The 13,861-nt window shown below is 49.6% G+C and overlaps 4 protein-coding genes across 4 annotated transcripts; 3 read left to right on the top strand and 1 right to left on the bottom strand.

Moving 5' to 3' along the window:
• Nucleotides 1–3,369: 3,369 nt before the first annotated feature.
• On the top strand, nt 3,370–4,239 carry LOC1276816 (cuticle protein-like). The gene is made up of 2 exons (XM_316208.4): nt 3,370–3,485; nt 3,572–4,239. Exons 1-2 carry the CDS (start codon nt 3,474–3,476, stop codon nt 3,944–3,946), a joined length of 387 nt encoding a protein of 128 aa, XP_316208.3. The 5' UTR covers nt 3,370–3,473; the 3' UTR covers nt 3,947–4,239.
• A 959-nt stretch (nt 4,240–5,198) lies between these two features.
• LOC3290116 (SH3-containing GRB2-like protein 3-interacting protein 1) lies at nt 5,199–7,466 on the top strand. Its single transcript, XM_061647602.1, has 3 exons — nt 5,199–5,558; nt 5,904–6,142; nt 6,245–7,466. Exons 2-3 carry the CDS (start codon nt 6,122–6,124, stop codon nt 7,298–7,300), a joined length of 1,077 nt encoding a protein of 358 aa, XP_061503586.1. The 5' UTR covers nt 5,199–5,558; nt 5,904–6,121; the 3' UTR covers nt 7,301–7,466.
• A 401-nt stretch (nt 7,467–7,867) lies between these two features.
• On the bottom strand, nt 7,868–8,892 carry LOC1276815 (cuticle protein 38). The gene is made up of 2 exons (XM_316207.5): nt 8,769–8,892; nt 7,868–8,615 (listed from the first exon to the last, which is right to left on the bottom strand). Exons 1-2 carry the CDS (start codon nt 8,778–8,780, stop codon nt 8,037–8,039), a joined length of 591 nt encoding a protein of 196 aa, XP_316207.5. The 5' UTR covers nt 8,781–8,892; the 3' UTR covers nt 7,868–8,036.
• A 2,278-nt stretch (nt 8,893–11,170) lies between these two features.
• Nucleotides 11,171–12,034, top strand: LOC1276814 (cuticle protein-like). Its single transcript, XM_316206.4, has one exon. It carries the CDS (start codon nt 11,299–11,301, stop codon nt 11,881–11,883), a length of 585 nt encoding a protein of 194 aa, XP_316206.2. The 5' UTR covers nt 11,171–11,298; the 3' UTR covers nt 11,884–12,034.
• The last annotated feature ends 1,827 nt before the right edge of the window (nt 12,035–13,861 follow it).

Genomic DNA, 13,861 nt, shown 5'->3' with positions numbered 1-13,861 from the left:
TCCCCCCGGACGATCGGATCGGGGGTTGTCGATCGTTATATTTTGCTGCGTACGGTTTGAAGGCTTTGATGTGCTAAACAAAAATAAGACAACAACTTAGACTTTGATTTTGTGTTTTTTGTGTAGATTTAACATTCTGAGCGATCATGGCGGTAGATCGAACAATTTCACATCCGGGTAGATTTGGTCGGTTCGATGATCGCAGCACACAACAAAGCTTAGGTGCCCAAGGAAGTTTAACGCATGATTTGTCCCCAAGAATAGGTTTGCTTTGTTTTTTTGAAGGCTTTTTAGAAATTTCTCGCTACTTCGTAATAAATAATGTATTTACTGCAATAAGCAGCAATTCAATTTGAAATGCGAGCTCCCCAGAAGAACTGCTTTCATAAACGCTAACAGAAATAAATCACCCATGAAAGCTTAAACCTCCACCGCACATAGCGCAGCGCATATCACATATATGGCACACCGCTGGCTTTAATTGATGGTCTGCAATTGTTTGCACACCTTGTCACCTGTCCTGTACTCGATGTCCCCAGCATCACATCTCGAAGGGAACTTGAAAGCCGTCTTACCACGAAACAAGTGCAAAATTATTAAGTGCATCGCTCTACCCCCCCCTTTTTGTATCACTTGTGCACCGAAAACTGGCATCATCCAGCAGCCTTTTGTCACACATAACGCCCGCTCACCCAAGACGCAAGTGCAGACCGCTGCAGACTTTGCGCAGAACACACAGGGTGATCCGGCGAGAGTGATTTAGGAGTACCTCCTCCTCCACCATCGATCATGATCATCTATCTTCACCCGGTTGGGCAATGTAAGCCAGCTTCACTTGGCACAAGTTGTCGCAAGTGCTCCTTGCATTAGGTAATTTTGGATTCTCTCTGTCGCTTGCGATGAAATGGGGCCCGAACGTGACATCTGTCACGGTGCCGTTACGCCGCAACTCTGGCCGTGTCTGACTGTCTGGCCAAATGGACAATGGACACCATATCGGACACCATGTTGCTTGTAGGAGTGTGGTTTTTTTTTACTTTTCTTGTTGTCTGACCCTTTCAGGCAGAGAAAATGACCTGTAAATCAGTGACACCGGCGCGTCACGTCAACGGGCTGCCCTTCTGCTCAGGGGCACACTCAGAGTACCTTAGCTCCGGCCCTAAATCGAGATGCAGTAGCGTGACTAATGTGTTTACACACAACCACAACAAGTGTCCAAAATCGCTCGTAACAAAAAGCTCAAAATCAAATTCGAAACACACCACACACCCCGATCGAGTGACCTTCAGCGGGCCGGCGCTCGTTCTGTTTCATTCATTTGTGCAATCGCGTGCGCCACCGTGGATTTAATCCGCTTCATTCACAACTTCATTCTTTGGGCTGGTAGTTGGCGTTAGGAAGTGTGTTAGAGAGCGTAGTGTAAGATAAGAAAAAAGAACGGAAGGTGTAGTTTAATGTTGTTTGTTGTGGCTTGCGCCCGGCCCGAGAGTGAAGGCTGCAACATTTCATACAGATAAGATAGGCGCGAGCACGCGACGAATACATTTAGCAGCTTTACCGTCAGCTTTATCCTGTGCCGGATGCTGCGAGTTCCTGAGCAGCCGGGGGGGCTGGATGGTTGTTTGAGGTGACGATTTGATCTAGCGTTAATGTGATTTCCTGGTAGGAAAGAATGCAGCACGCAAAGATCAAGTTCATAATGATCGTTTGATGGCACACAGTGGTATTTTCAGTATCAATACGATTATGTAAATTGACCTTTCTGTACGATTTCATTATCGTTCCACAGTAAGCAAGCATTCTAGAAAGGTTCATTAAATTGAAAAACACTCCTATGAAAATGATACATACATTCTACTCAACTCAAAGTGAGGCATCCAAGAGCATCTAAAGCTATTTCTTTGTTCTTTGTTCTGGGCGACAGGTTTGGTCAGTGCGAGCCTCCGGCAGGATCCGGTTAAACTGGATTTATGTTCTGGAACATGAGAATCATTATAGTTCGTTTTTTTACCACATACCACAATATACAAAAAAACGAAGCAATCGACTCCAGAACAAGAGCATAGCAGAACATCAACTCTAGTTGATTGTCCGATCAACCGCAAACTTCACTTTTTATCGCAAACGCATGTACTGTGGCTTCCGCGGGCAGAGCAAAATGAAAGCAAAAGGATCTTGCTGTGCTTGTTGGTCTTCTTCCTTCTTCGCTCTCTCTCTCTCTCTCTCTCTCTCACACACACACACACAAAGCCTCACCAGTCGAGCGGCACGGTTTAAACGAATCGAGCATACAAAAGGCTCCCTCCTCTAACTCCTCAACGATACAACAACTCCTTGTCGCAATTCGAGCGAAACCGAGCGCATTGTGAAACTAGATAAACAGATTCAATGCTATTCTTGCAACTTTAGACCACCGAAACCTGTGCATTGCAGCTGTGCATGTGCAATTCGCAACTGGCCAGGCTTTACCACCCGGTAGCATAATTATAAAAAGGAAAAATTGACACTAAAAATAAAAAGCCTTCCCCGTCTGCTCGGCGCTGTGCTTGCCCGATTGTCGGGATTGTCGTGACCGACCGGTTCAAAACGACCCCGGGTGACGAAAGCCGCCAGCCCACCTCGGGCGCATTGTGCGCGAGCGTGATGTGAGGGAGGGGGAGCTTTGAGAGCTTTATTTGCAATATGCTCCACCAAAACGATGGCGAGTGGGTGTTTTGCTCTATGACTGTATTGGGGGAGGGTTTTGCAGTGTTTTTCAGCTCAGTGCCTCCAAAAACTCGATCCCCAACTGTTTGACGCTTCCTGGCCTGAGCCTGACAAGCGAGAACGGCCAACGGTGGTGACCGAATACGACGCGCGTCTACTGCCGTGGCGCGAGCTGTCCCGATGTAAATGAGTTCTATGTATCGTTAACATACCGACCGTTAACGTATAATGTGCACGATTGCGGATAATGTACGCGCCAACATGTAGATCGGTTCGAGATTGGCAAGCCTTCCCGCTGCAGCCTACGCCCGCCTGCGGCTGCTGCTGGAGCGACTAATACGCCACCGGTGGAGTGTTTTCTCGCTTGCTTCCCACCACGAAAGATGGTCATCGGATCGAGCTGGACGGTGGTATACAATGAAAAAAGTAACACACACACATATGTGACGGCTTGCAATTGCATCCTACCGGGAAACTTGTCCACGGTGACTAACCGGTAAGCCGGTTCTCTACCGAGGGCTCGTCACTTGTTGTCGTATAGAAGTTATGCGCATTTTTCCCTCCATATCTCTCGCTGGTGGTGGTGGTGGTGATGGTGTTCATGCTTTTCCTGGTCCACAGTCTCAGAATGCCAGGCCGGTCGGGCGTGCTATAAAAGCTACCACTCGACACCGGGAAAAGCATAGTCAGAATCTAGCCAACCAACAGCGCAGACCTTCTTCTCATTTTTAAAAACCCACAACAATCTACTTAACTCCACATACAAAATGCTGAAGTTGGTAAGTTTGCTAAGCAACGTTAGTAAGCAAGCTTTAGTCAAAGATTATTAAACCGCTTTTTTCGCTCTCTCTCTCTCTCCCCTAAGGTGGTGCTGTCCGCTGTCCTGGCCGTCGTTGCCGCCCGTCCCGGTGCCCTCACGTACTCGGCACCGCTGGCGTACGCTCCGGCCACCCTCATTGCCAAGCCGGAGATCTACTACCAGAAGAGCATCATCGAGGAACCGACCGTGGCGCACGTCGGCAGCCTGGTCAAGACGATCCCGACGGCCGTGTCGCACCAGAGCTCGACCGTCGTGCACAACTCGGCCAAGATCACCGAGCCGATCTATGCGCCGGCCGTGAAGCAGACGCTGGTGTCGACGCCGATCGCCAAGACGACCTACTTTGCTGCCCCGGCGGCTTACGCCTATGCGGCCCCCGCGTTGGCCTATCACGATGCGTACGCGTACCATCATCTGTAAGGCTTACGGAACCTGACGGAACTGAAGTCACGAGAGGGCAGAAGGATTTTGCTAAAGCATTTCGAGCAAGGCTAAGGAGAGGGTGGCAAGTGTGCATACCAGTGAGATTCGAAGAATCGAAAAGGGGCCATAAAGGAGAGGAAGCGGCAAAGGACATTTCTTACAGTGTTTCACGGCAAGGAATGGTACGTTTTCCCTTGTTCATTGTGATTGTTGGTGAAAGATTGGAAAACGGCCAACTATTCCCACCGGATGCCTGCATTGAAATAAAACAAATGTCCTACAAAATGTAATCTTTACTGTGTGACTGTCATTCAGAGATGAGGAGAAAAGGAAAGAAATTTCAAAAATATTAAGCTCTTACTAAAGAATAAATGTACAGAATCTATGCTCCTAAAAGTATGCAATCTTCACTATACAATTATTAAGATGACGTACTTGGACTTATCAAACCTCAATGTTTCGATGCTTAATGTTAGAATGCTCCTAAAAGTATGCAACCAGCACATCAAAACTGTGTAATGAAAGCGTTTGACGTCATAAAACCAGTTTGTCTCGTTGGAAACGGTTGCTCAATTGATGTTGAGGTAAGTTTGTCATTCGTCATTCGTTTCTGAGGACTTCAAATAATAAATTCACCAAAATCAATCTTTACTCCCTCTCTATCACAGCGTCTATCTTAATCCAACAGATTGTAGCCTTTTAAAGACCAAAATGCCAAGCTGTTTAAGCCTCAAATAATAGCAGGTGTTTCCAGCAAGAAAGCACACTCTAATGCTCAATAATGTACGATCAATTTGCATGTTTCTTTGTTTCCTCATTCCAACTAGAACAGCTTCATACATTTCTTCCACTTGCTACAACTACTGGGTAGTAGCTACACCCTCGTTTGACAGAACTGGAGTAAGAACTGGTGCAGTAGAGCTAGCATTCTACACACTCCATCAGAAGCAGGTTTTTTCATTCAGAACTTGCAACCCCACCGTACCTATTTATCGCTTTTCCCGTCCAAAGAACGCGCGCCCCCGGGCCTTACGCATCTAATCAATATTATAATTTTAGCTCATTCTTCATCCACTGATCGTAGCACCTCCGTTGCACCGACCATTTTTTTCAACAACACTTCACGAAATGTCAACCAGCTGCGGCCATCAAAACCAGATTTATGTCCAGCTCCACTGGTTGTGCTCTGTTAATCCTCCACTGGTTCCCGGTTTCCAGTTTGCCCCGTTTGCACAGCTATTGCAGGATGCTTTTGGAACGAATTGGTCTCACTTCTGCGACAGCTGCCCTGCCGGACGGACTAGCTAGTTTTGTGAGTGTAGCCTTTTTATTGTTTTGAAGTGATCTTCCCAGAAGTACCCACCGAATCTGAAGGCTGTGTAACGGAGCAGCGAAGTTATAGCGTTTTGGCACTCATTCCCCTTCGGTTCGCTAATTAGTTTTGGTGCTGTGTCCAGCCCCGTGACCTCTCACTCGCTCCCCCCACGCACGGAGGGTAGGGAATCCCAGGTTCCAGTTGACAAGGGTACGCGCGAAATGTCGTACTGCGATACCGCGCCATAAAACCATGAACTTTAAGCGGTACAACTATTCGTAGCAAAGCAAACCGGTAAGTAACCCCTCCGCTAAACGCAGGGTAATGTAGGTCGGGTTTGCTCTTGTTCCTTAAACTGTAGCGTTGCTGTCAAAAAAAAGGTAGCAAACTGCATGAGAGGAAACGATCCAACAGAGCGCTTCCTCGGCGTAAATGCCATCCTCCGTGAGGTAGAACTACTTTCACGCGCCCCGGGTGATGCCTGGAGATGCCCGCACCAAGGACAACGGAAACCGTTCCCCTTGCACACGAATGAGGAAGATCACGCGTATGGCGTCCACTTTCAGACTCCGGGGCCGGTAGACCATGAGCGCTGTTCGAATCAGTGAACCATTTTTTGTTCTTTTCTTCCTACCACAGAAACTGCAGATCTTCTCGGCTGACAGGAGCGGGATCGACTCCAGTTGCAACACAGAATCTCATCAGTGAAGATCGACCGCCGGAACGGGCAAGACCTGTTGCGTTATTTCGGAAACGCTATAAAACACTCGCGATCGCAGGTAACGCGCTGCAGTTCTGCAGGGAATAGCCGCTGTGTCGTGTAATCGGAACATCAGCTTCAGCCTGTTTTGGGTGTAATGGCGCGATTCGTGCAAGTGGTATGTTTCTGGTTTCACCAAGAGCACCAAGAACGGGTTCCAAGGCTTGTTCTAGTTTGCTAAGTGGTAGATTCGTTCTATTCTTTCCTGCCCACGTTCTAGCTTGCCCTGGTGGCCTTCGCGGCGAGCGCTTTGGGACAGGACGCGTCCAGCGAAGCCAGCACCGTGTCTCCCCAAGCTATCTTCGATCTCTCCGAGGATGACTTCAAACTCTGGATCTCCGGACGGCAACCAAAGGCCTGGGAAGGAGAAGCTTCTTCAAGTGGCACTACAACAACCCCAGCAAGCACTCCGAGAACGACAACGCCCGCATCCGTTTTCCGAACGACATCCACCTCGACGACACCCGCTCCACCAAGCTTCCTGACCACCACGACCTCCACCACCACCACCAGCCCCTTCGATAGTTTCCCTCCGTCCGATGGAAAGTCCTGGTTTGAGGAGGAGGAGGGCGACACGGCGACACCCCGCCCGGACGTGCTCGGCGAACAGTTCAAACCGGCCGGCGAAGACTTTGCCCAGTGGCTCGAGCGTCAGATGAACCGTGTGCAGGAGGTGACGTTCGTTCCACAGACGACCTTGACGGGGGATCAGCTGCCGGGAGCGGGGCTCGTCACCCGTTTGACAACCAACCGAAACCGGATTCCCGCTACCACCTTCCAGCCGGTGACGGACTACGTCCCAGTAACCACAACCCCACCACCACCACCACCACCACCGTCTCCATCTGCACATCAAACCTCTGCTCCCGCCTATCTTCCGGTAGAGCAAGTGACCCATGCTCCTGCAGTCACGATCCCGGCCCCACTCGACCTGCACCAGTGGCTTCGCGATCAGCTGCAAACTTCTCAGCGACTGACGAATAATCTGCTTGCTCAGTGGACACCCGGTGGTGCGATCGTTAGGTCAGATGGTCATCACTACACGCCGAACGCTGTATCCTACCAGTCTTCGGCCCTTATCCATGGACTTCAGGGTGTGTCTCACAGTGGGCATGTGCGTCATGAGCCTGTGGTGGCTGTTCACACAACCGCCACACCGATCCGTCGTGTGTTCTATCCCGCGGGAAGCTTCATCTATTCCCAGCCGGCTCCAGTGCCTCAGTACGGTTCGTTCGTGGGCCACTACAAGACGCCACTGGTCATCAAATACCAGTAAAAAGGGTCGATGCAGTACTGGAGGCTTCTGAACAATGCTCAACAATATGACTAAAAAGCTTACTAATTTACTGGTTGTTGGTGTTCTGTTTTACACGTTTGTATTTTACATAAATTGATCTAATGTTGCTCTGGTTTTAAATAGATCTAACAAAATTAAACAATAATACTTATTTCTATGTTTTCTTCTCGGACCTTTGCTCATAAGTTATGAAAGAATTATAACTCAATTGAGCGTGTGATGTCAAGCAGAGCATAAAAGATGTATATTTGTTTCCAAAACGCTTGGTAAATGAGTAGCCAAGTGGAACGAAGTTTAACACAATGTGTTATTTATATGGCAGGAAACTCTCAAAGACAAGTCTCACGCTTCATAAATCTTTTAAAAATTTTGGAAGAATTTTAATGACTCAAAACCAACCAAACTACCGATGTTTCATCAAAAGCTAATTTTTGCAAGAACCATTCGCATACTTCCTCCTTTCAATTCTTCTCCGCAAGTCATCCTTCCCCATTGGAACGAATCTCCCAGAAACAAAGAGAAATATCACTCAAATATACGCAAAGATTTAAAACATTCGAATCTCAATCGTTTATTCTTCTCACTCGTGGCCACTTCTCTCATCTTTCACCGTAACAATCAAAGGCAAACAAAAGAGAAGCAACCCGTCACCGCAACGGCTCCAGGGTTCCGGGAAAAAGGTATGGACAGTCAGGCGGGGTGGGGGGGGAACCATTTAGTGCCACTGGTTAGCATAGACGGCCGGGGCGGCGTACACCGACGGGTAGCTGCTGACGTAGGCCGTCTTCAGGGGAGCGGCGTACGCAACGGGAGCAGCCTCGTACGAGATGGCAGCCGGGGCAGCAGCATACGTGTAGGTCTTCTCCACCGGAGCAGCATAAGCGTAGGTCTTGGCAACTGGGGCAGCAGCGTAGACGGTCTGGACCGGGGCAGCGTACACAGCCGGAGCGGCGTGAACAACCGGGGCGGCAGCCTGGACGTAGGTCGTCTTCTCGACCGGCGTCGACACGACGGTCTTCTTCACGGCCGGAGCGTACACATCCTCGCGCACCTTGGTGTCGTGCACGACGGCCGAGCTAGTGTGCGTCACTCCGGTCGGGACGGTCTTGACCACGGTGCCAACGTGCGCCACGGCCGGCTCCTCCACGATGCTCTTCTGGTACGAGATCTCCTTCTGGGCGACGAGGGCGGGCGCGGCAGCTACCACGGTCGAGTAGGCGAGCGGGGCCGAGTGCACCAGATGGTGGGCACCGGGAGCGGCAGCGGCAACGGCAAGAAGAGCGGACAACACCACCTTAACCAGGGAAAACAAAGCAAACAACAAACAATTACACACCATATTTCACACCTCACAAATTGGGTGGCGTAATGCGCTCCAGAACCCCTGGTTGAGAGCAACGCCATCCATCCCCACCAAGATCATCCCACACACGAGATCGATATTTACCAATCGGAACATTTTGATTGATTGTTTTTAAAAATGGATTGTTTTTGCAAAAAGGGTGAGAGGTCTGTGTTGATCACTGGAATGAGCTTCGCGGTTGACTGTACCGTTTCCAACCGCCGGCAACGGCTTTTATAAGACGCGATCGACAATTACGACGCGAATCGGTGCCTCGCTCGGATTCGGATCTCGCGCTTCGGCAGGCGGCGCTCTTGTTTCGCGGTTTCGATTTGCCGCTTTTTTTTTCGTTACTCCGAGGATCTCCTTCGGTGGACCGTGGGGCATCGCCATTCCGTCAGCTACCTTGTATGCTGGTTCTATCCACCCTACGAAACGCTACGCACACACAATCACCTTCGGCGGAGCTTTTCGGTGCCGACTCGTTTCCGTATCAAGCGGGGTGTTTATTACTCTACCGGACTCCACCTTTCAGGTTGGTGAACGACAGAAAAAAAACACGCTTCAGAGTAAAGTAATCGTCATTAAAGATTGCGTTTGTTTCGTTTGCGTGTAGTAGGCAGAAACAACAACGCCAAGATCGGTTCTTTCGGGCTTTAGAAGTGGAGGAAGAGAGCTTCAAATCATCAAACGCACAGAACGCACACGCCCAAGAAGGACATGCGCGTACATTATATCTGCCGCAGAGCCGAGAGTCGATCGCCAATGCCCTGGAGGGAATCCGTGGCGAAACACGACTCCCTCAGCGTTACTCCCGGATGCTGGTGGATGCTGCTTTGTAAATGTATTCTCCTGTGTGTGTGTGTCGGTTCCGCCCGTCAGCAAGCTTCCTTTTCCAGGGGTTCGACACGATAAGCGTGTAAGTAGTGTGTTCCGAGCGCACGCGCGCACACACACACACATACACCCGAAAGGCCAAGAATACGTACAACCTGGGCCGTGGGCCGGCATCGTTCCCGAAACCCATAAGAATACACAACAACAAATGTCAACGTCTTCTGGTGTCCGGCGTTTGGTGCCTGCCTGCCCGGGGAATTATCTCATCGTAAATGTCACTCGCCTGTTGCCCCGTAGGAATATGGCGGACACGGCACAAATTTTGTACCAGCGGTTGTCTGTTCCCTGCCGTACGGATTATCTGCTGTCCCGTTTGGGACGGGTTGGGAACTCCAATCTTTTTATCCATCGTAGAACAACAACTACACCCCCTGTGCTTAATTGATGGTTGGACGTGTATGGTTATAAATTAATTTTAAAACCCCTCTGCCATGTTTTGTAGCCTGTAAACATCTGGAGCTGAAAACATGCTGTAAATTCTGTTCTAGGGTCAGTGTTGTAATAAATAAAGTTTGATTTTTTGACATTTCCTGCACAAACACCGGTGATCGGTTGGTTGAAGATCGCGAATGATGAAGATGTCTACTAAATCAATTTGTTGAAACCTTGAAGAAACCCTTCCAGAAAACAAAATAAACTTCGTAAGAATGAGAAATTGAAGTTCTCAATCGTAGGGAGTTACAAAATGCCGAATGGCACACTCAGGAGAAAAGGGACATGCCAGCAATTTTGCTAAAAAAAACTCATGACATTTTAAGCACGAAACGTCCCTTAACCAAAGGTGCACAGTTATGAATGATTTGTTGTACCCAGTTATGACCAGTTTGAGCTACTATTCTAGATGGAGTCTGAGTTCCAATTCCAGCATTATTACCCTTGTCCCTTCGCTAATGGAAATATGAATAAACGTGCGGGAATGCTATTATAAGATTCAAAAAGTTAATCACCTTCTCTCCACTCTGGCAATAAGCAAATAAGCACAAAACCACGAAACCCAATCATTCGGGAACGGGGAATAGTACACCCACCCTTGCTCACCCAAACGAAAGCCCTTTGCGCAGACAGGCAGGTTCGCTCCCTGATGCTCCGACAAACAAAGAGATTTCAATTTCCTGCATCTCGCGCTGCGGTGACTCCCTTCACGAAAATCAAGGACATCCCATGCCGAGTTTACCATTTTTCCTTCATGACTTGTCTCGCGAAACCAAACTGCACCAAACCCAAAAAGTGCAACTGTGTATGTTGAACTCCCAGTGCTTTAAGGACGCCAAAAAGGAAGGTCGCAGCACTCTGTGGAGGACCGGCACGTAGATAGTCGCGCGAGTGCGAAAGGAAAATAAAAAAGAGTGTGTGTGTGAAACCGTAGCAAACATCTCGCCGATACCGCAAAACCCCCTCGTGCCGCACCATGTGCCGCAGTATGTGGAGCGAGCTGGGGGTGGAGCAAGATCCGCGAGTGGCAATGCGCCGAAGAGAGGGGCAGAAAGTGAGCGGTGCCGGTGCGATCTTGAGACTCCTGAGACGGTGACGACGAGCGAGTGTGTGCTCGCGCGCACGCCCGAACCGGATGATGTCGTATTTTTCGTGGTCAACTATATAAGATTGGACCCGGCAGTCCGAAAAGCACAGTCAGCGTTCAATCGTTCAAGCAACCTCAGCTCGGCAAACAACACAGACCTTTCGTGTGTCCCATCTCGTTGTGACAGAACAGAAAAACAGTCCCACAATTCTATTCAAAATGTTCCGATTGGTGGTGTTGTCCGTTGTTCTCGCCGTTGCCGCTGCCGCTCCCGGTGCCCACCTGGTGCACTCGGCCCCGCTAGCCTACTCGACCGTGGTGGCTGCTGCGCCCGCCCTCGTCGCCCAGAAGGAGATCTCGTACCAGAAGAGCATCGTGGAGGAGCCGACCGTGGCGCACGTTGGCACGATCGAGAAGTCCGTCCCGACTGGCTACTCGCACCAGAGCTTCACCCAGTACCACAACAAGCAGGTCGCTGAGCCCGTGTTCGCCCCGGCCGTGAAGAAGACCGTCGTGTCGACGCCGGTCGAGAAGACGACCTACGTCCAGGCTGCCGCCCCGGTTGTTCACGCCGCTCCGGCTGTGTATGCTGCCCCGGTCCAGACCGTCTACGCTGCTGCCCCAGTTGCCAAGACCTACGCTTATGCTGCTCCGGTGGAGAAGACCTACACTTATGCTGCTGCCCCGGCTGCCATCTCGTACGAGGCTGCTCCAGTTGCGTACGCCGCTCCCCTGAAGACGTCCTACGTCAGCAGCTACCCGTCGGTGTACGCTGCCCCGGCCGTCTATGCTCACGATTACTAAGCAACACTGACTGTGTGTTCTAATCGATCCCTTCCCCATGCGTGCGTTCGTGCAAGCGAGAACTTTATTTTTCTCTTGTTCAAACGTTTTTTCGGACTGTTTTTTGTAATTGAAAGATGAGGAAAATAAATTAAACCTTTAAAAAACTGAACGTTTTTACGGCTTCATCGACGGGTTGTTGTAAGCATATATCACCTTCTGCTTGAGCATCGGCATAATTTTACCGACCTTGAAATAACGACATTCACACCCGTGAAGCGTAAATTAAATTAAGCCAAAAACTAACCTCCATCTTACCAGACCACTTCCGGCAGCAAAGGAAATAAAAAAGGCGATCGAAGCACGCCCCAGCTTAATGTGAATCAATGGCGTCGCTTTCGCCCTCACAAGCCCCCGAAGCCCTGTGGTGAACGACACAAACGACAGCAACGACCAAAAAAGCAACGAACCCACGGCACGCTCACCACACCACAATGTAACAAGAGCTATAGCAATTAATTCCTATGTTAACATTATACACCCCATTTTGAACTACTTCCTCATTCCCTTTGTGGGCCCGATCGTACGAACCGCGGTCACAAAAAACACCACTAATGTGCCGTTTTTTTTGTAGTTGTTTTCTTCATGCCATCGCTCTGCCTTGTGATCTTTACGATCTTAGACGACGCAACGCACCAAACCAAAGCGGGATAAAAGAAGACAAACAAACTTTTGGGCAGTGTCCCACGGCCGGAGCATATGGGGCGAGACGACTTCCTAACACAGCAGTCGATCGCTTCAGGGCATGGCTCGCGCGCTACCTGCATCCGACGTCTATCGATCGACTCATTGGCACCCCCGGTCCAAAAGCAGCGTGCGGTAGTGGTGTTTACGCTGTGGAGGTGTTCTACACCCGCCCCTCCCGGTTTCGTTGCAAGCAATAATAACAAATGGCATCGATCAGTTGTCCAATTGAATTTTGACGGCTAAATGGCTTGAGCTAAACCCCGGAGGAGTGCTTTTTACCACCGCAATCGATTAGCTTGATCGAACGATAGGCACCACTGCGGGGGCTTGTCAGCGATCGATCACCATTCAGCCGAATCGTTTACCGAAGAGGAAGTGATGAAAAGGGTCCTCTATTGGGGAGGGGCGGTAAAATTCTATCCCTACACTACCGAGTAAGTGGTTAGGAATAGATTAGATAAAACTTCTTGCCCGTCCTATACACGCTCGTCTAATGATCGCTCATTAAAGGTAGAGCCGCTTACGACACTTTGCGTAACTTTGTGGTCAACCCGCATTCGTACAAAAACAAATTGATGGCAGAAATCGCAGATCACTGCGAAAACACACCTCGCGTCATTTACCAGCGCAAACCGCGTGAGCCGTAATTCCTCCTTTGCCTCGTACGCGCTGTGGTGCCGTAGCGTACACGGTGTTGATCGTGGTACAAAACATTTCGACAAAACGCAATCGACTCAATAACAACACGGCCCAACAACCCCGATCACATATAAGTCAATGCTGCTGCAGATGCAGATCAAACGTCAGCGATCGGAACGACGCGTACCGTAAAAGGGAGCCTCGATGCAGCAACCGGTACGCTGGACAGCTGGCGGAAACCTTGCAGAAAACCTACATTGGCCTCTGTCTTGCGCTAAAGTTCAAGTGCAAGTTTACGCCTGTCCCAAAAGTAAAAGTGAATCGAGTGCTGCCCGGCTGTGTTTTTTTTTTGTATGTAGCTGGAGTTGCTAATGGCGATTTGGTTACGCCGAAAATATCAGAACACGGAGCTAGAAGGAAGTGACTGCAACCAGGATGTAACGAAGAACCCATTAGTTGAACCAGGTAATGTACAGGAGCATGTCTTAACGATTAGATTTTGATTGACATATTTAAACCATGACGACACCCTGAAGCAGCCCGAGCCGGCAATGACAACGAGCATGGGGCTCACAATAAAATCCACCTTTATGGACGAAAATTAACCGCCATT

The sequence above is a fragment of the Anopheles gambiae genome, chromosome 2, assembly GCF_943734735.2.
Source record: "Anopheles gambiae chromosome 2, idAnoGambNW_F1_1, whole genome shotgun sequence".
Lineage (NCBI taxonomy): Eukaryota > Metazoa > Arthropoda > Insecta > Diptera > Culicidae > Anopheles > Anopheles gambiae.
The sequence above is the reverse complement of the archived record's forward strand: the minus strand, read 5'-3'. Positions and strand labels throughout refer to the sequence as shown.